This window comes from Octopus bimaculoides, chromosome 10 (assembly GCF_046866305.1).
Source record: "Octopus bimaculoides isolate indiv1 chromosome 10, ASM4686630v1, whole genome shotgun sequence".
Lineage (NCBI taxonomy): Eukaryota > Metazoa > Mollusca > Cephalopoda > Octopoda > Octopodidae > Octopus > Octopus bimaculoides.
Genome location: NC_142937.1, coordinates 16,676,330 through 16,698,829, shown reverse-complemented (window position 1 = coordinate 16,698,829; position 22,500 = coordinate 16,676,330). Strand labels below are relative to the sequence as shown.

Sequence of the window (22,500 nt, the reverse complement as noted above, 5' to 3'; positions counted from 1 at the left end):
AATATAATCCTAGACACACTGAATAAAAAAATGGTTTAGTTATGGCTGGAATGCCATTGTTAATAGTTCTGCTCGGTAAGAACTAACTATGGCTTAAAACAACAATAGTAACATTGTAATATTTTATAGATCTTATTTAAAATTGAAAATAGCAGGAAAGCTTAACTTTTACATATCATTCATAATTTGATAATATAAATATATGTGTAAACAATTATATTTAACACATTTGTACACTCAAATGTGGAAAGACTTTCACAGAAGACAATGTCTTGGGAGAGAAATTCTTATAGACAATGTGTGTGCAAAACACACTGGGCTATGAATGACATCAATTTAATAATAATATTCTGATGACACTTTAAGAATATTGATAGTATTCTTCTAAGAAAAATGGTAATCAAATTAAATCATGATAAATATTAAATTAAATTATGAATTATATATACAATTTGTGCTTTTCTGCTATTGTAAATATGTAACTCTTAACTAACATTTTAGCTGATTCTGTATATGCATGAAAGTTTATTCCATTAATATTTATTGTGTTGTACTAAAATACTTGAGTTTAATAATGTGTTAATAATCAAGTTCTTAAATATCATGGATATAATTCATGATCTTTATACATCAACTCAGGATATAGAAATAAGTTTTATTTATGAAATTCAGGCACAACGACACATATTTTTGGGGCAGCTTCCCTTTGGGCAGAAGTCTTTGCACCAGTTATCATAGATACCAGCCCAGGCACCAATAGCATGACAATTCTTGAATTTTTGAGGGACACTTGTAGAACGTCTTGGAATTTGTGTTGATGGTCTTCGATGGTTTGTGGAATGTTTCATGTGGCCTGATCTTGAAGTACTGACATGAGGTTTGGCAGTTCGTGGTCGTATTGTTGATGGAATTGGTGCACCTTTGTCCAAGATGGCTATATCAGCACAGCCATAGAATTCTTCTTGTGCATCGGAACATCCCATTCCAACACATTTATTACCTGCACCCCATGTGTTCCCTAATAAAAAAAATATAAGGAAAAACACAATCAATTATTTAAAATTTTAAATGTTTAATAGTGTAAAATACAAGGTTGGTAACTGGCTGCATTATTAAAGCAACAAATAAATGGCTTTGTTGTAGTCATTCTGGTACTTTGAATGCAAATCCACTGAGGCCAACTTTGCCTTCCATCTTTACAAGATTGATAAATGAAATGCCAATCCAGTACTGAGTCCCAGGTTGTAGCCCCCTCACACACACACACACACACACACACACACACCTTCCGCCATGTTTTTATATTATATATATAGAGAGAAAGCTATCATTATCATTATCATCATTTAATGTCTATGTTCCATGGTGACATGGGTTAGACAGGATCCATCTAAACTGAGGGCTGTGTTGGTCTTCAGAGTCTGCTTTGGCAAGATTTCTATGGCTATATAATGTGTGTGAGTGTGTGTATGTTTGCTCCCTATTTTTCTTTCAATACTGCATGAGAGTTGTAAACAAGTGTCACAATCACCATCATACAAGCCAAGTCATTCATTTCCAATTTTCCAGTCATGCAGAAATATCATCTTGCTTGGAAACAGGTAAAGGCAAGTGACAAGAAGAGCATCCAGCAATAGAAAATCTGCCTTCATGAATTCCATCATATCCATGCAAGGATGGAAAAGTGGATGTTAAAACAATGATGATGATAAGCATATATTTTTCAGAGAGAATGTTGTGGGCAATGTAACTTTCTTTGCACCCAGGTATGGTTAAGTACTGCTACTAGCATTTTTATATAATATAATAGTGAGTATCACAGAGCAAGATTTAAGGGACTTAAAGAATTGAAGAATGAAGTAATAATGCAATAACTGTCACACACACAAAGCTTTTAATCAAACAGCATCTCACCTGTATGGTATTTCCATTGTAAAACACACTGAGAGCAAGTAAGACCAGCTGGTAATTTTAGTTTTGTAAAAATATGTCCCACTTTTTGACCAATATAAAGTCTAGTTCCATTGCCATTGGCCTGTCGGAGAAGATATTTATTCAGGCATTCATGGGTAGCAGGTTTCTTTACATTGTTGTTTGGACATAAGCGGAACTCAAACCAGCCTAAATGGTTGGTGGTCAGGTCAACATCAACTGTAATGATTTGTTCTTTGTGATAATAACGACTGATGATTCCAGTTGCATATTTACCACCTGCTTCATTCTTTCGTGGGCCTTCATAAGGGTCACCACATATTCCACATTTTCCATGATTAAATGTCCATTGATGCTGTTGAAATGATTAAAAAAAGATGACATTAATCATCATAGAACATGCTATAATAGGTAACTTTGTTGCCATGGGTAATATGGCATACATACAATAATTATAATTTAACTTTTATCAAATTTCTTTGCACTTATACAAAATAATGAAATGAATATTGATTTTCAAAGGAAAAATATCTCTTAAAATAAAATTAAACAAAATTAATTTCTCATTTGTTCAACACCTCCCATAACTAGTGTTATTTACTCGTGCACTCTCTTCTCTCTCTACCATTCTCTCTCACTCACTCACTCCTCTCTTTCTCTCTCTCTCGCTCTCTCTCTGTAGCATTCTTTTACTCATTGCTTGTTAACAAGCCTAGTATGCACACTCATCCTGCTTCACTTATGTTAACTCACTCTCTATCTTTTACTCTCTTGCTTTCTCTCTCTACATATAATATAAAAACATGACTGGAGAAAGCAAGCAAGCATCAAACCAACATTTATGTTGGCTATCATTATAAAAAAAGAATTCTAGACACAGAATCCAATTATAACACAAATGTATGCATATTATTATCAATAATATGAATAGGCAGAATAATTTATAAACAAAATCAAAGTCTACACCAATTTAAAATGAGACAAATTTAGAAATAAACAAAAAATGTTTATTTGCATTTTCCTGAATACATTAATTAATTATTGATAAAAGAAGAAATTTAAGATAAACACAAATAGAAAATAAATACCGCCATTCCTCCACAATATAGCTCAATATCATCATAGTTGAATGGAGTCTTGAACCCCAATCGCCACATACTAGACCGGGAAGGCGGGTCCATCAGTCGACCATGACCTTCGACACCCAGAAATAAACCAGCGTAAAACACCAAACTAGAATAAACCAACAACATTTTGGTTGTGTTTAGTGAAGCATTCAGGAGCAAAAGGTATAGTGCTGTCCTTTTAAATATATCTTCAGAATGAATATAGTGGGTAATTGAAGAAAGCAGATGGGTAATTTCCCATGCTTATCAACAGTGTTGAAATCATATGCTTTTTTCATTTTTGAAAATAAAGATAAACATCAGAGAAAAGATAAACTGAGTTATTTATATGTGTGTGTATGTGTGTGTGTGTATACATATATATACGCATGTGTACATACACTAGACATATATGCATCATCATTCATCACCATAATCAACATTTAATGTTTGTCATCTATGCTGGCATGGGTTAGATGGTCCAACAGGATCTGATGAGGACTGCATCATGCTCCAGTGACTGCTTTGGCATGGTTTCTACAGCTGGATGTTCTTCCTAATGCCTTGCAGAGTGTACTGGATGCTTTTTTTGTAGCACTCGCACTAGTGAGGAGCTGAGCAAGTGACTAAAATGTTTATTTGCATTCAATATCCCTTGACTAAGTTGGTGATGGTGAGGGTTAGTGTTGTGATGGGTGGCTTTTTGCCAATTATTGAGGTAGGGATAGAGGGACAGGAACAGCTGTGCTAGAAATGGGAGATAGAGGTGAATACAGTGAATGGTAAACACAGGTGGAGTGTGGTCAATATATATACATATATGTATATATATATATGTATATGTATATATATATATGTATATGTATATATATATGTATATATATATATATATATATATATATATATATATATATATATATATATATATATATATATATATATATATATATATATATATATATAAAATACAGAGATGCCTATAATAGGACATCTAACCCACTATTGGTGATAAATAAAATTTCTAAAATGATTTTGCTGCCCTATGATTTATTAATAATATATATATATATATATATATATATATATATGGTGGTGGTGGTGGTGGTGCTGCTGCTGCTATGAAAATACAAAGGAGAATTTCTATACTTTATTCCATAGGTCTGAAGACTTAATGCATGCTTTTATTCCATCAGATCTTGTTCATCTTGGAATGACAGGTAATGCCTGTATGAAGTCTCCTGATAAAACTAATGTAACTCCTCCCATAGATTTATTGTTGCCTATTAAGTCCTGTAAAGTCTTATCAAGGGCTTCTATTGCACATCTATGTGACATGGTGCATTCATCCCAAATGATCAGGTGGCATTGGCGCAACACTTCTGCTAAACCTGAACCTTTGCTTGTGTTACAAATTGGACTGTCGGTTGTGACCAGGTTTAGCAGTAATATAAAAGCAGAATGAACTGTTCGTCCTCCTTGGAGAATGGTGGCAGCAAAGCCAAACAATGCTACAGCAACTGCAATTCTTTTTTGTTGCCTTACCTTGGAGAGAAGCAGTGTTGTTACAAATGTTTTTGTGCTACCAAGAGCATCAAGAAAGAAAATTTCTCCACTTTTTACTCTAACTGACAAAATAATTTTATCATATGCACAGCTTTGTTCTGGAAGGAGTTTAGGTTCATGTTCATCCACAAATGCAGCCAACTCTGTGATGTCATAATTTGTCTCTTTTGCTATGTCTCTTGAAGTTAAATCACTAATTTGACAGATCCTCCTCCTCATCTTCATCATCATTTAATGTCTGTTGTTCATACTGGCATGAGCTGGACAGTTTGACCAGAGCTGGCAAGCTGGGGAGCTGCACCAGACTCCAGTCTGATTTATCATGGTTTTTACAGCTGGATACCCTTTCTAACACCAATCACTTTTTAAAGTGTGCTAGATGCTTTTATGTGGCACTGCACAAGTACTTTTATGTAGTGCTGTATGAGCGTTTTTACATGTCATTGCATGGATAATTTTACATGGCACTGTATGGATGCTTTTATGTGGTACTGCCATGAGTGCCTTTCACCACCAGAGGGACTGGTCTTAACACTTTTGCTGTGGAGTACAAATCTTTTTTTAAGTACAGCAAGGCACCAGGCATCTTCGTCCTTTGTCATCTCACCTGAAAAGTTCAGCATCTTGAGATTGTTCTTCAGTTCTTCATACCATGTCTGCCTGGGTCTCCTTCTTCCACTTGTTCCATCTACTTTGAGAGATTGGCACTTCTTTATGGGGCTGTCGGCATCCATCCACACCATATGACCAAACCAGCACAGTCTTCTCTCTTGTACACAGCAACTAATTACTCATTCCTAGTCTCATTCCTTTCTAACCTTTTCATGTCCTCTGCATTCAGGGCCCATGTCTCACTAACATGTAGAATTGCCATCTATATACATGCATCATACAATCTTCCTTTCGCTCAGAGAGAGAAACCTTTTGTGACCCTCAGAGGTAACAGCTCTCTGAATTTCCTCCACCTTATTCTTATTCTAGCTATCACACTCTGTGCATCCTCCCCAACAACTAATTTGGTCCTCTAGGTAGCAGAAATTATCTACTACCTCTAATAAGCCACCAGAGCATTTGAGAGAATCAATTCCCTGAGTCTCTAAAGTTTTTATGGACCCTGTGCATCTTCCACATACGAAAACTATCTTCTCTGATAAGCTTCTTATTAATCCACTGCACCTCCTGTGTGTCCATAGCTTACACTGGCTACACTGTATGGAGTTCCTGCCTGCACCTTTCCTACAAATCAAACAGAGCTACCTATCTGAGGTGGGTAGGGTCCTGTCAGTTTTCTTGCTTACTAGAACCTTAATTTTTGCTAAGTTAACCTTAAGGCCCTTAGATTCCAAGTTTTGCTTCCACACCTGGAATTTCTCATCTAATTCTGATATAGAACTGCTATGAGGGCAAAACCATCAACACATAATAGTTCCCAGGGGCTGCCAGTCTTGAATTCCTTTGTTACGGCTTGGAGGACAGTGAGGAAAAGGAGGGAACTTAGGACTGAGCCTTGATGAACCCCTATCACTACACCAAATTCTTTGCTGTACTTGTGGTTAACTACCACTTTACTGGCAGTAAGGTAATATTTCCCCATAGCCAGACATGTTTTTCATGGAAGATTGGAAATGAACAACATCACTTGTATGATGGTGATGCTTGTTTACAACCAACACATGATGTCAAGACAAGGCTACAAACAAATACACATACACATACATACATTGACAGTGAGCTTCTTCCATTCCAGTTTCCACATATCAAACCTACTCACAAAGTTTTTGTTGGTCTGAAGCTACAGTAGAAGACATCTGTCCAAGATGTCACACAGTAGGACAAAACCTGAAACCACATGATTGGGAAATAAAATTCTTAACCACACAGCAATGCCTATTTCTATTCAAAGATTATATAAACTGATATTCGCCATGTGGTATTTTCCATCTAACTGTTACCCATATACTAACATCAAACCACGATACTGCATGACCTTCTTCAAACAATCGCAGCCCACCTTATGGTAATAACAATCAACTTCTGTCATTCAAATTCAAAATGGCTGACTACTAGCATCACACTTGAAACTCAAGAATACCAACAAATTTGGTTCAAACTATTTTGATCCATACATGTAACTCACAATAAATTGGTTCAGTGCCCTTCTTTTGTTTGTCCACTCACTCATACAATTGCTTCAGACTCTGTTGAGCACCATTTATGAATGTCTGGCCAACAGTTTGCAATGGAGAGACAACCACTACCATACTCGGTGAGGAATATGCAAATACCCCCAATGAAAATCTACCTGACACGACTTACGGAGAAGATGGAAAGTGTCATCAAGCACATGCACTGGAAGGCTTTCTTCTATGAGAATCCATCCACCACTACATCTACAGATAGATTTGGTTTCAAATCACAAAAGTGCTCCTCACATATGAATGACCTTGAGAACTTTGAGACTGACCTATGGAACATTGTAAAGAAGGTAAGGTTTTGGCATTATTCTAGCCTCTTCCTTAAATCACTAAATGACTATATGACCATCATTAAACAATCACCCAACATACTCACCCTTGTAGACAAAACAAAGAACATTTACGGAATGAACACTTCCACACACTCAAGACTTCTTACAAGTGCCATCACCAAAACATACAAGAAAACCTATAATTCCATATACAATGACAAATACAGGTGCAAAGAAGCTTGCCAGCCACCTTAATATAGAGGATTGCGTGGATTAACTCACCACATGACCCCTGCCCCTATATTACACTTAAGGACCATAAGCCTAACTTCCACTCCAATCTCAAATGCAGGTTGATCAACCCCTCTAAAAGTGAGATAGGTATTATTAGCAAAGGTATTCTTGATACTATCAACTCCGATATCAGGAGAGCTACAGAGTTGACTCAATGGAATTCCAGCACAGCCGTGGTCAACTGGTTCCACAGTATTGAGAATAAATCAGCCTGTAGATTCACCCAGTTCAACCTTGTTGACTTTTACCCTTCCATATATAAGCTCCTCCTTCTGAAGGCCCTAACTTTTGCTGAGCAATACACCAGCATTGGTGACCTTGACATCAGAATTATCATGAATGTCAGAGAGTAATTTCTGGCCCATGACGATTCCTTCTGGGTGAAAAAAGAAGGCAACCCATTGTTTGACATCTCTATGAGGAGCTTTGACGGGGCCGAAATACATCTTGACAGGGATGAAATATGTCGGGTTATACATCTTGGATACCCTCAAGAGACATATCCACCTACATAGGTCAGCCCTCTACAGGGATGACAGGCCTGGCTGTCTCAGGCCATATGAACAACCACACCATGGACAGATTCAGGAAGGACTTGATAAAAATATTTAAGGAGTTTGGCCTGTCCATAACAGTTACCACCAACTTGACTACGGTCGATTTCTTGGATGTAACCTTAGACCTCAGTACAGGAAAGTATTACCCATACAGGAAGCCTAAGGAGGATACAGTATACATCCACAAGAGCTCAAACCATATCCCTGCTGTAATAAGAAACCTGGTTCCAGGCATTAGTAAATGATTATCTAATCTCTCAGCCAATAAAGAGACCTTTAACAGCCCCTGCCCACTACAGCAATGCTTTGACTAGGAGTGGGCTTACTGAGAAGCTCACATATGTGGACAACCCCCAAACACTCTCTCCTCGCCCCAAAAGGATTAGGAGAAGGAAAATTATATGGTATATCCTGCTTCAACCTAGAAGTTTCCACCAACGTAGCTGGGGCTTCCTATCGTTAATTAAGAAACACTTCTGCAAAGGCCATAAGTATAACAAACTCTCCATCCCCCATAATGTCAAGGTGAGCTACATCTGCTTAGACAACGTCTAACATCGCATGCATCAATAGATGTAAAAATGCACCCACACCACCCCCAACCCCAACCTGCAACTCCCATAATCCCACCATGTGCCTTCTAGAAAAGTCTTGTCCCTCAAGGGCCATAGTATACAGAACCACCATCTGATGGCATTACTAGACACTATACAGGTATGACAGCTAATGGCTTCAAGGGATGATACTCCCAGCATATGCATGTGTTCAGATCCAGGGACATAGAGAACTCTACTTCCCTGTCTTATTTTCTCTGGAAATTCTGTGATCTCTGAGATGAAATACCCAGTATCAAGTGGACTATTGTCGACAAAGCTCCACCATATTCACCTAGCACCCCCAACTGCCAGCTCTTCCTCCGCAAAAAACTGCATATCCTCCTGCAGTATCCATCAACAAAAATATGATTTATCCTATTGCTGTCACCAAAAAAATGCCCTTTTGGCAAATTTCAGGCCTCTGACTGCTGACAAACCAGATACACACACACACACACACACACACACACACACACACACACAGGTTGTATTTATTTATTTATTTATTTATTTATTTATTGCTGGGTAACTTGAACTCTTGTGTAATCTTATAAACAAAGACTAAGTATAATGCACAGTAAGTTTAGCTGTCAGTAAACAGCCGTTGCTAAGTTAACGACTTAACAAAACGCTACAGACAAGTAATGTTGTTCTATTAAAGAGCATATTTTCAAATATAGTTTCATTCTGAAAAAATTTTATTACAAATATGAGTAAGACAGCAATGGACGAAACCTACAAAGCTACATCAAATGTTAAATATCTAAATTTATCAAGATCCAACATGGGTAAGTATTTTGTTAATTTCTTCTTTGTTAAGCGCCAGATCAGGTTAGATTGTGCAGACTATAATTAAAGAAATAATTTATGACCATCCTGTTCTTTTTCTTTCTTTTCTTATTTTTGGTTTGCTTAGTGATTTTAGGACTACATTATGTACTATGATCCTCTTTTTTAAATGTGTATTGTGATATGAGGACATGAAGCTATGCAAGTTGAGCAAGAGGATCTTTAATTTGCTGATGGTAACTATAGGCACAAGGCCTGAAATTTTTTGGGGAAGGGATTAGTCAATTAAATCGGTCCCACTACTTGACAGGTACTTTTTTCATCAATCCCAAAAGGATGAAAGGCAAAGTCAACCGTGGCAGAATTTGAACTCGGAGCTTAAAAACAGACAAAATGCTGCTAAGCATTTGGTCAAGCATGTTAATGGTTCTGCCAGCTTGTTGCCCTTAGAGAAACCATGTTTACTAGAGGTAATAATAGTTTCTGGTTTTGACACAAGGTCAACAATTTTGAGGGGAGCGGTCTAGTTAGTACCATCAACACTAGTATTTGACTGGTACCTTATTTTATTGATCCCTGAAGGATGAAAGACCAAGCTGACCATGACAAGCTCTTAACCCAGTAATGTATAGAGTTGGAAGAAATGTCATAAGGTATTTGTCCAATGCTCAACTGATTCTGTTATATCACTACATTTATAAGAATGAAAATACTGAAGTAGACTATGCACTCTCCAGGAAGAGAGTTGCATCCTATCTGCTGGAAAATGGAATCAAAATTCTGTATAACATTTATTCTAACACTATCACACCTGCGTTCTTGCTTCTTTTTGATATAATGCTAAATTATTTATTTTTTCATAACTAATGCATTATTGAGTTACAGAGTGTAAGATTTTCATAGTGACAATTTTATCTATCTATCTATCTATCTACCTATCTATCTATCTATCTATCTATCTATCTATCTATCTATCTATCTATCTATCTATCTATCTATCTTTCTGTCTATTTATCTTTCTCTATATATGTGTTTGTGAGAGAGAGTGTGCAACAAGAAGATAGAATAAAAAAGTTTAAAAGTAACCTACCTGATGAAGTGTCGGCACACAACTGTTGCTGGATCGTATTTATTTATGTAATTGTTTATAAAATAATTTTATAAAATAAATGAAAACTTAGCAACTTGCAGCTGTTGCCACTGCACAGAAACAAAAGTCATTTGTAACTAATGCCTGTTTAATCCATTTTCTTGTATAAATTTTTATATAAATTCTATACACTAACAAAGTTCCACATGTTTATCCAGCTCAAGGAATAACTCAGCAGTATGGTACCCAATATCGATAGAAAAGCTTTTAAATGCGTGCTATGATGTTATTACCCAGATAACATTGAATATGTATATATATATATATATATATATATATATATATATATATATATATATATATATATATATATATATATATATATATATATGTACACACACACATAATGATAATTGATTAAGTAACCAGAAGATAGATTTGGTATTAATCTTTATTTTGTACGATTGTTTCTACCCATCCTGCTACTGTCCTTTAAGGGTGGGACTCCATTCAACATGTTGTGTCGCATCCATTTTGCAGTCTGGGTCACATCAGGCACATCCATACACGAAGAGGTGCCTGGGTAAAGATCCTGAGTTTAGGTGGTCATGTTGTTATATGTTTGCCGAGTTAGGGAAGCCCTAACTCGATAGGCATATGTGACCCACACTACAAAATGGATGCAACACAACATGTTGAATAGAGTCCCACTCATAAGGGACAGCAGCAAGGCGGGTAGAAACAATTGTTATACAAAATAAAGATTAATACCAAATCTATCTTCTGGTTACTTAATCAATTATTATTATCTCAACTAACACTGCAGAATTTCTGAAGTAGATCCAATGGAAATATGCCCTAACTGCAGATGACACCAGGCAGCCCAAACCATGCCAGTGCTCTACTCGACACACTAATCCAGTTGATCCGATCAACTGAACACACTAATCGACATATGGCTTGCCCATCTGGAAAGAAAGAGAAAGAAGGTAGATGAATAGGTATATATGTGTATGTGTGTATATTAGTTATTAGTGATGGAAGCAGTATTAGTATCAAATAGCAATCTTTATATTCTACTTAATGTGGATGTCATTAAGAATGCCATAATACTGCAGTATTCATCTTCAGAAAGCATCTTGTATAAGTATAGAACAAAAAAGCACAGAAACCTCAGTTGTGGTCAAAAATGTTCAGCACCAGCTGTGGAACTGCTTGGTCATGACTTCTGTATGCTTTCACTTCATCAATAGTGTCCATAAACAAGTGTACATACATTTATATACACATATGTAAAAATAAATATGTAAAAATAAATATACATACTTTGTACATACACACACACACACACATGCATATATGTATAACTATACAAGCATCCACATACCCATAAACATTCATGCAACTGAAGAGAGTCATATCTGACTTTCTCCTGACTATGACAGAAAATGAGCCACCACACACTCATCCAATTCAACTCCTGTCTCAAACACTGAGCTGTATATCTAACAACAACATTCATCATTAACCTTCCCATGCCACAGATAGCATCATGAGGCATAGTTAACAACCAGAAACAAACCATAAGCTATGTAACATACACAAATACTACAATAAAATTCTCCTTTGGAATAATGGAGAAAAGATGAAATCTACCAGTAGTAATATCATCAAAAACATAACAGAAAATAAAAAAATATATAAAAACATAAAGCCCAGATTCTTCCTCTTTCAGATGCAGGGTTAGACTCAGTCAATTAACTCTGTACCGTGCATTACACTTTATCATTAGGCAAGACACTTAGTTAAGTAATTTTATGACTTAATATATTATAAATGTTTATATATATCACCATCATCATAAGGCCAGTGTGTAGTTGATAACAGTGGAGCTGAGAGTAACTAAGTTCATTGCCCATTGTTTTGCTGTTGTAATCCTGTTTAATGTTGCCATAGATGTTTAGGAATGTGATAAGATAACTAGAAGCTGTTGGCATTGTTATATATTATCTCATGTCTTACCTGCTCAAACAGATTTATGATCAAAGATATTTCAACCACAAAAAATGTCTTTCTAGGAGATATGGTGGTATCTTCTGCTACATTGACCAATGTATCCTAATTTTTTCAATACATTAATACATTACAGAGCAATTTAACTTTCTGTAGGACACAGTACCGCATGAGACTATCAGTCAACCAGTTCTAAAATACAAGACATGACAAGAATTGTATTAACTTAGTTTACATTCATTTGTAAAGGAGAAAAAACTGTAATCTCTTCCTTCATCATTCATTTCTGTTCTGTTAAAGAAACATTACAGAACTTGGCTCTTGACTTAGTTTTCAACAGGATGACAGATTCCATTGCAATTTCTTTCAATTCAAGTAACAGCATAGAGGTCCCTTCATTGGTGCATGACAGCTAGAAGTAATAACCACCACAGAGTATCTATTATCCAGATGGGGAGTTGTATTTCATCCAATCACCATGGTGGACACTAAAATTGTGACAAAGTTCCAGTTCACTGTAAGAAACTGGTTTGAAAATAAATATCTTTATTTCTAATATGTAAGGCAGATTACATCATCATCATCATCATCATCATCATCAACATCACCATCATCATCATCATCATCATCATCATCATCATCAAAGTGGGTCCTCACTTGCTGTTTCAAAATGAACCATAAATGTTCAATTGTATGGAGATACCATGATTGTATGTGTGTGTGGAATGGAATCTAAGTGGTCTACTTCACTTTTGAGCACTTCATACCAATTTTAAATAACATTAACTGTAAGAATCAGCAAACTATTGTGCTGGAAGATTGCACTACATTCTAGGTACTATAAGATGGCATTACCTTTGGCATTAACTCTGCCATGTAAAACAACTAAAGAGTCAAGAGAATTCTATGATATGACTATACATATCACACCTGAACCACTTTTATGATTCACAATAGGGGCAGAACAGTCAGGGTTGAAGTCTTCCTAGGGATACCTACAGATATAAACTTGTTGCAAAGTGGGTAAAAGTGTGAGTATTGATTCATCATAAAAAAGGACATTGTTCTGTTGAGCCATTGACCACTTCTGTCTTTCACACACTCACACATGCACGCACACACATACACACACACACACACACACAAACATATATACGTGCATACATACATACCTATATATATAATATATATATTTCATTTGTGGATTAACAAGGCTACCATTGATATCATGCCGAGAGAAATCTCTCAACAATTATCAACCCTGTTACATGGAATATTGGTATTCATTTCCATCTTGGTTGAGTACCAACGTTCCATACAGCAGGCTTGATAACTGTTGAGTGATTTCTCTTGACATGAAATCAATGGTAGCCTTGTTAATCCGAAAATAAAGAATATTATCCACCAATGTGGTGTTGAGCACTCATTTTCAATGGTTCGATATTAACACACACACACAAAATGGGCTTCTTTCAGTTTCCATCTACTAAATTCATTCTTAAGGCTTTGGTCAGTCCAGGGTTATAGCAAAAGACATTTGCCTAAGGTATCACATAGTATGAGTGGATGCAAGACTACATGATTGGGAAGCAAGAAATTTGATTGCTACTTCTAGCAGATTGAATAAACATGTTGAAGATCCCTCATTGGTTCATTCTGAACATGTTTATATAGGCGCAGGCATGGCTGTGTGGTAAGAAGCTTGCCTCCCAACCACATGGTCCCAGGTTCAGTCTCACTGCATGGCACCTTGAGCAGGTGTCGTCTACCATAGTCGCAGGCTGACCAAAGTCTTGTGAGTGGATTTCATAGATGGAAACTGAAAGAAGCCCATCGTATATATATATATATATATATATATATATATATATATATATATATGTGTGTGTGTGTGTGTGTATGTATGTAGGTATGTGTGTGTCTTTGTGTCTATGTTTGTCTCCCATTACTCCTTGACAACTGGTGTTGGTGTGTTTGTGCTGCCATAATTTGCTGTTCAGCAAAAAATATTGATAGACTAAGTACTAGGCTTTAAAAAAAGAAGTACTTGAGTAGACTCATTCAGCTAAAAATTCAAGGCAGTGCCCCAGTAAAGCTACAATCTAATGACTGAATAAAGTAAAAGATAAAAAATAAAAGATGGTGTGTGGTTTTCTTTATAGGAGGCATTATGACATCTACATTAAGCAACTGTTTTATTTCAAATCAGGAACTGAGCCTGAATGGATAATCATTACATATTTAGTGACCACACAAGACCTTCACATTTCTGAAGTTACATTACATCCCTGGTCAAGATATTTAATCCTATTTACATAAAGTCTCAAAGATAACTAAGAAAGCACAATGTTTTATTTACAATGAGTTTTGTTGATCTGTTTTCTTCCTCGTACACAACATATTTCCTAATTCTCATAATTATCTTAAAGTGCATTTAATATCCAGTTGGCAGTTACCAAGATGGATTTTCTATCATGCAATGTAACCTAGATTTTATTGTGAGGCTTTATCGCTAATTAGTGTATGTAATGTTTATGTATGTCAAAAATTCAAGACATCTTTTTTCTTGTTGTTACTCAAGTGTAGAGGAAGGGGCAACCGTTTTAGCTACAGTACTGGGAAGCCACATCCTACACTACACCGTACAGCTTACATCCATCCAGGCTTAATATAATCAACTGTTTCCTTCCTGCCAAATTTCAAGTCATGTATCCATGTTAAAAATTTCATTATACATCATACACCCAGACCACTGTCTCCACCTAAGCTGTCATAATCATATTTCTGTCATTGTACCATCCACTCAGCTACACTATGTTAAGAACCTGCTGTATCTGGCAACTTCTTAGAATTTTAAACTGGTAAATTGATTGCAAACTCTCTCTTAACATCAGTAGCTGAGCCTCTAACTCATAGATGCACTATTACTTCTCTGTTACACTTCTACTGTTAGTTTTTACTAGATACCTTCTAACTTTTCCTATTCAGACCCTGCCATTTGTCTCTTTCCCTGCTGTCTTCTTCTCCCTCCCACCCACCAGTACTGTATCTCTCTGAAATGTTCCCTTCTTCTGCCAATTTTTTTTTCTACAGACATAAACTTAATGATGTTGAAATTAAATATCAACCCACATCATTCTCATCAACTTGTGAGGATTAGCTATGGTCGCAAGTACTGCTCCTCCTCTAAAAATCTTTTTTCAAAAATAGTGAATTTCGTTATTTTCAATGTTTGCAACATCAAAAATAATAACTGCAACATGAATTATAGTGATTATGACAAATATTAGGAGTTAAACATTTTTCTTATTTAAAAAAGTTATGATTTGAATCATATCAACAAATGAATGAAAGATTATCATATTTTTCAGTAACTCTCCAACAGTCTGTGAAGCATTCTATTCTGAAACAATGTGGAGCTAAAAACGTGACTCAATGAATTAAGTCAAGACACAGTGATTTCTATTGTCAAGACATTGACAAGCTAGTTGAATGTTGACAAGAAGTCATGAACAATGAAGGATAATAATATTGATTGATATATATATATATATATATATATGCGAAACTGGTGTAGCATACAGCTGTGAACCCACTTTATTTGCCGGGTCTTCACAGTCACAGCATATCTCCAAAGGTCTCAATCTTTCGTCATTGCCTCTGTGAGGCCCAATGTTCGAAGGTCATGCTTCACCGCCTCATCCCATGTCTTCCTATGTCTCACTCTACCCCGGATTCCTTCCACTGATTGGGAGTGGCACTTCTTCACACAGCTCTCCTCGTCCCTCTGCTGTACATAATCATACCAGGGCAAACATCTCTCTTGCATGCCACATCCTATGCTTATGTCCAACATTTCTCTCAGGGCGCTTACACTCTGTCATGTGTGCACACTGACATTACACATCCAGTGGATCATGCTAGCTTCATTTCTTTTGAGCCTACACATGTCCTCTGCAGTCATGGCTCATGTTTCACTGCCATGAAGCATGGCAGTTCACACACATGCATCATACAATCCACCTTTCACTCTGAGCGAGAGGCCCTTGTCACCAGTAGGGGTAGAAGCTTTCTAAACTTTGCCCAGGTTATTCGTATTCTAGTGGTAACACTCTCTGAGCAACCACCCACACTACTAACTTGGTCACCTAGGTAGCGGAAGCTATCAACTACTTCTAGTTTCTCCCCCTGAAGTGTGATGGAATCTGTTTTCTGAGCATCTGCCACTGCATTTGCCGCACCCGAAAGTTATCTTCTCGGTCAATCTTCCTTTAATGTTGCTACACCTCTTAAGTGTCCATAGCTTACACTGGGTACATCTTATAGAGTTTCTACCTACACCTTTTCTACACATTGAGCAGGACCACCTCCCTGAGGTGATGTGTTCGCCTTCCTACTTACTAGAACTTTGGGTTTTGCTACATTGACTCTAAGGCCTTTTGATTCTAAACCTTGCTTCCACACCTGAAATTTCTTTTCTAGTTCTGGTAGTCATTCTGTTATGAGGGCCAGGTCATCAGCATAGAGGAGCTCCCAGGGGCAACCCGTCTTGAATTCCTCTGTTATTGCTTGGAGGACTATAATGAATAAAAGGGGACTGAGGGCTGAACCTTGGTGGACCCCTACTTCTACCCGGAATTCTTCACTATACCCATTGCCAATCCTAACCTTACTAATGGCCTCTCTGTATAGGGCAAATATATATATATATATTTTTTTTTGTCCTGTTATTTGTTTCAGTCATTTGACTGTGGCCATGCTGGAGCCCAGCCTTTAGTCAAGAAAATCAACCCCAGAACTTATTCTATCAGTCTCTTTTGGCAAACCTCTAATGTACACACACCACCATTGGTGGGGGAACAAACACAGACACACAAGCGCACACACACACACACAAACACACACACACACACATACACACACACACATACATATATATATATATACATATACATACACATACAACGGGCTTCTTTCAGTTTCCATCTACAAAATTCACTCACAAGGCTTTGGTTGGCCTGAGGCTATATTAGAAGACACTTGCCCAAGGTGCCATGCAGTGGTACTGAACCCAGAACCATGTGGTTGGTAAGCAAGCTACTTACTGCACAGCCACGCATGTGCCTATATATATATATATATATATATATATATATATATATATATATATATATATGCAAATGTGCTTGATTAATTAATATTTCCTTTTCTTTTTCTTTTGTTTCTGTAAGCATTCATGAAAAACTTGGAAAACTACCAACAGCTTGAGGTTCTCGATTTGAGTCAGAATCACATTGAAGATATTAGCAACATTGCTTTCTATCAAAATCTTTGGAAAGTGGATTTGAGTTTTAACAAGGTATTCATGTTTAGTTTTCTTAAGCTCATCAAACAAATATCAATTGTTCCTCACTTATATGGGTTTGGGGAGAGGTTTAACCATCTCTAGCAACATCAACGAATAATGGATGTTGAAATGGAAATAAATGAATAAATTATGCTTATAGTAGAGTTGCGCTGTAGTAAGTAGTTACTTGTGTCAAACTAGTGACCAGAACTAAATTATTTTGGTCTGATAATATTACATGTATGTTCATTACAAATGGGTGAGTGGATAGAGGGCATTGAAGTATAACAAGGGGGCATAGAAAAAATGTGAATAAAAGAAAAGAGGGCATCATTATCATCACCTCTTTTTAATGTCTATCTCCTATGCTGGCATGAGCTGGACAGTTTCACTAGATCTGACAGATCCAAGGACTGCATTATTCACACATGTCTGTTTTGCCATTCTTTATATGACTGGATGCCCTTCCTAATGCTAACCACTTTACAGAGTATACTGAGATGATTTTTTTAACACCAGCATTAGTGAGGTTACCATGCAGCTTGCAAGACTGAAATCACCTTTGACTGAGTGGAACTATAGTAGAGAGAGAGAGAGAGGTGGCTTTATGCTTGTAGGTAAGGTGGTTAATGAAAGATAGGGCCAGAACAGAACATGTTTCTTACTGTGGAGGACCTGCATGGTTATTCACAGTGTAAAGAGTGAATGGAAGACTTTAAAAAGTTTAATCCTTTTATTACCATATTCCTATTGAAACATTCTTCCTTTGTTTCAGTTAATTTTTAAAATAAAGAATTTAAAACAACTTCGCCATTATGAAGATGGTGTTTTGAACATAAATTACCATTAAATTTTGATGGAAGATTTAAAATCTAGATCCCCTTGAAATAGAAAGTTAGTATTGTAGAACCAGGAACAGTCCCAGGTGAGATAGTATCAAAAATGTTAAGAAACACTGATCTAAATGTATAACTAATTTTTTGTGCTTCTGGCCATTAAGACACTGCACAGGATCACAAAATGTTTTCTTTTCAGATTACATGTCTAGATGGTTTAACACCCTTCATTGCTCTGGGTTGCCTCAACTTGTCCCACAATCAAGTTTCTTGGTCAGAATTATTAAAAATTAGACATATTCAAATACTGGACCTGATGCTTTTTGGTAATCCAAACTTGGAGAAAGAAAAACTCTGTAAGTATATGTGTATATTCTTCTTCTTAACCCTTGTTATTATTGCCACTGCCACCACCAATACCGCCACCACCACCACCACCACCACCACCACCACCACCACCACCACCACCACAAATGACAAAAACAATAATAAGGAACCAAAGATTGCAGTCTTTATGTAGTTACTCATTTGACTTGTGAGAAATAGCAGTCAAATCTCTCTCATATCATATCTTAATGTCTTAAAAAAAAAGATACATTAGAAAATGTCATTTTAGATATATTACACCTGAAAAAAAAAGGGTTGGGGAAGAAGAGATGGTCACAGTGGGAATACTTTTGATCATGAGTTTACTTAATGCTTTTGTTTCAATATTTCTGTTGAAGTCTACTGCCTTTGTTTTAATTGATTTGGGAAATAATGAAGAATTTACTAAAATAACTCTGATGTTCTTAAGTTGGTGCATAAGATGGTGATCTGGCAGAACCATTAGAGCATCAGAAATAGTACCTTGTGATATTTATTCCAAAACTTTAAGTTCTGAGTTTCTGGGGTAAACTTTACCTTTCATCTTTTTGGGGTTGAGAAAATAAAATACCAGTCAAGTACTGGAACTTCCAGTACAGGTGGAGGGGTGGGAGGATAGGAACTTCTGGTACAGGTGGAGAAAATTTCTTTTTGGGGATATGTGTCCGTGACCCTTTGCAAGACCTTTGAAACAGGTAGGAGGAAAGAAGGAAGATTTCCTTGAATTTGGGACCTGACTTAAATGCTTGCAAAAGAATGAATTCAGCTAAAGGTACCAAAGGTACCAGGTGTTTGTGTTAAACTGGGCAACAAATTGCTTGTCACCCAAATAGGTTATGGTGGGATTTGAACTTAGAATGCAAAGCACTGGAACAAGTACCACAAAGCATTTGGTCCAACATTACAGTTCTACCAATATACAACTGAGGATTAGTACATTTTTAGGGATCCTGAAAGAATAAAAAGCAAAATGGACTTGAGCAAAATTTGAGTCTGAACAAATATCAATGCTCTAACCATTCTACTAATTCACCATCTTTATGGCAATTATGAGTTTAATGTGAGTTTAAAAACAATTGTTTATCATTTACAACTAACTGTGGAATTTCTCTCCATTTTCAGATCGTATTCACTTGATTGACAGTCTACCTAATGTATGGATGTTGGATGGAAAACTGGTCACAGGTATGTCATTTAGCCATGACTGAGAATATTGATGATCAAAGGTGTTCCAACTATGACTATCACATCTTATTTCCATGTGAAGTGTATCTTGGACAAGATTATTCAGTGATGAGTCATTCAGGAATTTAGTGAATTAATTTTGTCATTATTCAAATGGGATATGGGGCAAAAGTTAAATAAAATTTTGATGGAAGTTTTTAGCTTGCTTTGAAACAGGAAGTTTGTACCATAAAGCTAGGCATGGTATCAAAAGTGTTAGTCACTGGCGTCTCTGCAGAATATTTAATAACTTAATCATAAGGTAGAAAAGTTAGCCATTAATCCTGAGAGGAAATCATTCACTGCAAATAAATTTAACTAAATTAAACAAAACTAACTAGATATATATAAATACCACAGGGTCTGTTTTGGTGTCAAGAGGCCAATACTGAGTTAAAAAAAGAATTAGCCTCTTGACACTTGGGAAATAGTATTTTATATCTTTGTGAAAGGTACTTAGATCTACTCTCAGAGATATAGAGAAGGTATTGTATTAGCTTTAGAAATACTTTCCTGTAATATAGGTCATCATCATCATCGTTGTTTTTAATGTCCACTATTCCATGCTTGCATTGGCCAGACAGAATACTTTGAGGTAGAACTTTCTATAACCAGATACCTTTCATGTTGCCAGCCATCACCTGTTTCTAAGTAAGGTAATATTTTTGTAATAGTTGACATATTTTCACAGAGGATTGGAAACAAATGAGATCACTTGTGTGACAGAGGTTGCTTGTTTACAACTATTTGGTAATGCCAAGACAAAGAGACACAAAAATATATATATGTATGTATGTATGTATGTATGTATGTATGTATGTATGTGTCTTCTACTATAGCCCTAGGTCAGCCAATATGAGGTGGTATCAAGAAGTTTCTGGACTAGTTCTGTAGCATACCATGAGATGGCAGCAGATAGTTGCATGTGCTTTGAGAGCTAGCAATGACCTCCATGAGGCAGTGTGCCAAGTAACATTAGTGTGTTTACTTTGCAAGTTGTGGAATTTGTGTTTTTGTGATTAGGTGTATGCTGTAGTCTGCAATTTTTGTCACGGACAGGAAATTGGAACAAAAAGCCAACGTGAAATTTTGCATTAAACTTGAGAAGTCTGCTGCAGAGACAGTGTGCATGCATCAGCAAGCTTATGGTGACAAGGCAATGGGTTGTACACAACATTTTGAGTGGTACAGGTGCATCAAAAGCTGAAGAACATCCTTGGAAGTCAATGAGTGATCTGAAAGACCTGCCACAAGCATCAACCCTAGAAACTTGGAGAAAATTCATCAGCTTATGCATGAGGATAGTCAGAGGACCATCCACAACATTGCTGATGTTGTTGGTCTGTCATATGGGTTCGTGGGGGCAATCCTAACATCTGAATTGAACATGTGGCATCACTGACCTCTTGCCAGTCGCAAGTTTTTCACCAAAAACAACATGGTATCACTTCTGTACCCAGATTTAGCACCTGCAGACTTCCATGTCTTCCCCAAGACGAAAATGCAGTCCAAAAGTCACTGTTTTAACACCATTGTCAAGATCCAGAGCAAATCACAGAAGGCCCTCAACTCACAGGAAGCAACTTCCAGGCCGGATTCCAAAAGTGGCAGGAATGATGGAACTGGTGTATTGCTGCACAAGGTGGCTATTTCGAAGGAGATGATGTTAAAACTTTGGTAAATGAGTTATTTTTCCATAAACATAACTAGTATGGGAACTTTTTGATGCCACTTCATACCATATGAGTAAGTTTGGTAGATAGAAACCATATGAAACCTGTTGTGTGTGTGTATGTGTGTGTGTGTGTGTGTGTGTGTGTGTGTGTGTGTGTGTGTGTGTGTGTGTGTGTTTGTGTTTGTCAGGCCTATCACCACTACTTAGTTTGTTTATGCCCCTGTAACTTACCAGTTCATCAAAAGAGAACAACAGAATAAGTATCAGACTTAAATAAACCTAAGTACTAGAGTGAATTTGTTTGACTAAAACTTTTCAAGGTGGTGCTCCAGCATGGCCACAGTAACTGAAGCAAGTAAAAGATAAAAGATACATATACACACATCTCTCTCTCTCTCTCCGAGCGTCATACTAATATATACTTTTGTTATTTACACCACCTGTCCTCGTCTGTTGTTATTATTTGTATATTCTCCCATATATATATATATATATATATATATATATATATATGGGAGAATATACAAAAAATAACAACAGACGAGGACAGGTGGTGTAAATAACAAAAGTATATATTAGTATGACGCTCGGGAATACGGAAAGTCTTTGACGTTTCGAGCTACGCTCTTCAACAGAAAGAATACG

The 22,500-nt window shown here is 36.6% G+C and overlaps 2 protein-coding genes across 6 annotated transcripts in view; one reads left to right on the top strand and one right to left on the bottom strand.

Moving 5' to 3' along the window:
* Nucleotides 1–495: 495 nt before the first annotated feature.
* LOC106879916 (uncharacterized) lies at nt 496–3,259 on the bottom strand. The gene is made up of 3 exons (XM_014929670.2): nt 3,021–3,259; nt 1,915–2,287; nt 496–1,018 (listed from the first exon to the last, which is right to left on the bottom strand). Exons 1-3 carry the CDS (start codon nt 3,183–3,185, stop codon nt 669–671), a joined length of 888 nt encoding a protein of 295 aa, XP_014785156.1. The 5' UTR covers nt 3,186–3,259; the 3' UTR covers nt 496–668.
* A 5,800-nt stretch (nt 3,260–9,059) lies between these two features.
* Nucleotides 9,060–22,500, top strand: part of LOC106880008 (uncharacterized) — a 112,521-nt gene continuing 99,080 nt past the window's right edge. For 3 of the 5 annotated variants that reach the window (XR_008265012.2, XR_008265009.2, XR_008265010.2), the window contains exons 1-4: nt 9,060–9,303; nt 17,639–17,766; nt 18,790–18,946; nt 20,079–20,141. Coding sequence is in view for 2 of the 5 variants with exons in the window: in XM_052971053.2 (XP_052827013.1) it covers nt 9,225–9,303; nt 17,639–17,766; nt 18,790–18,946; nt 20,079–20,141 (427 nt within the window). In the remaining 3 variants the exon portion in view is untranslated. The remainder of the gene's footprint in view (nt 9,304–17,638; nt 17,767–18,789; nt 18,947–20,078; nt 20,142–22,500) is intronic. The other 2 variants (XM_052971053.2, XM_089358419.1) reach the window with 1 other exon arrangement.

Bases quoted from the DNA above. Each gene is read 5' to 3' on its own strand.
- LOC106879916 (XM_014929670.2), bottom strand. From the start codon at position 3,185: ATGTTGTTGGTTTATTCTAGTTTGGTGTTTTACGCTGGTTTATTTCTG. The intron at 2,288-3,020 runs GTATTTATTTTC...TCATTTCAACAG, and splicing joins TATATTGTGGAGGAATGGCG to CATCAATGGACATTTAATCA. The intron at 1,019-1,914 runs GTGAGATGCTGT...TTTTTTTATTAG, and splicing joins ACAATGGAAATACCATACAG to GGAACACATGGGGTGCAGGT.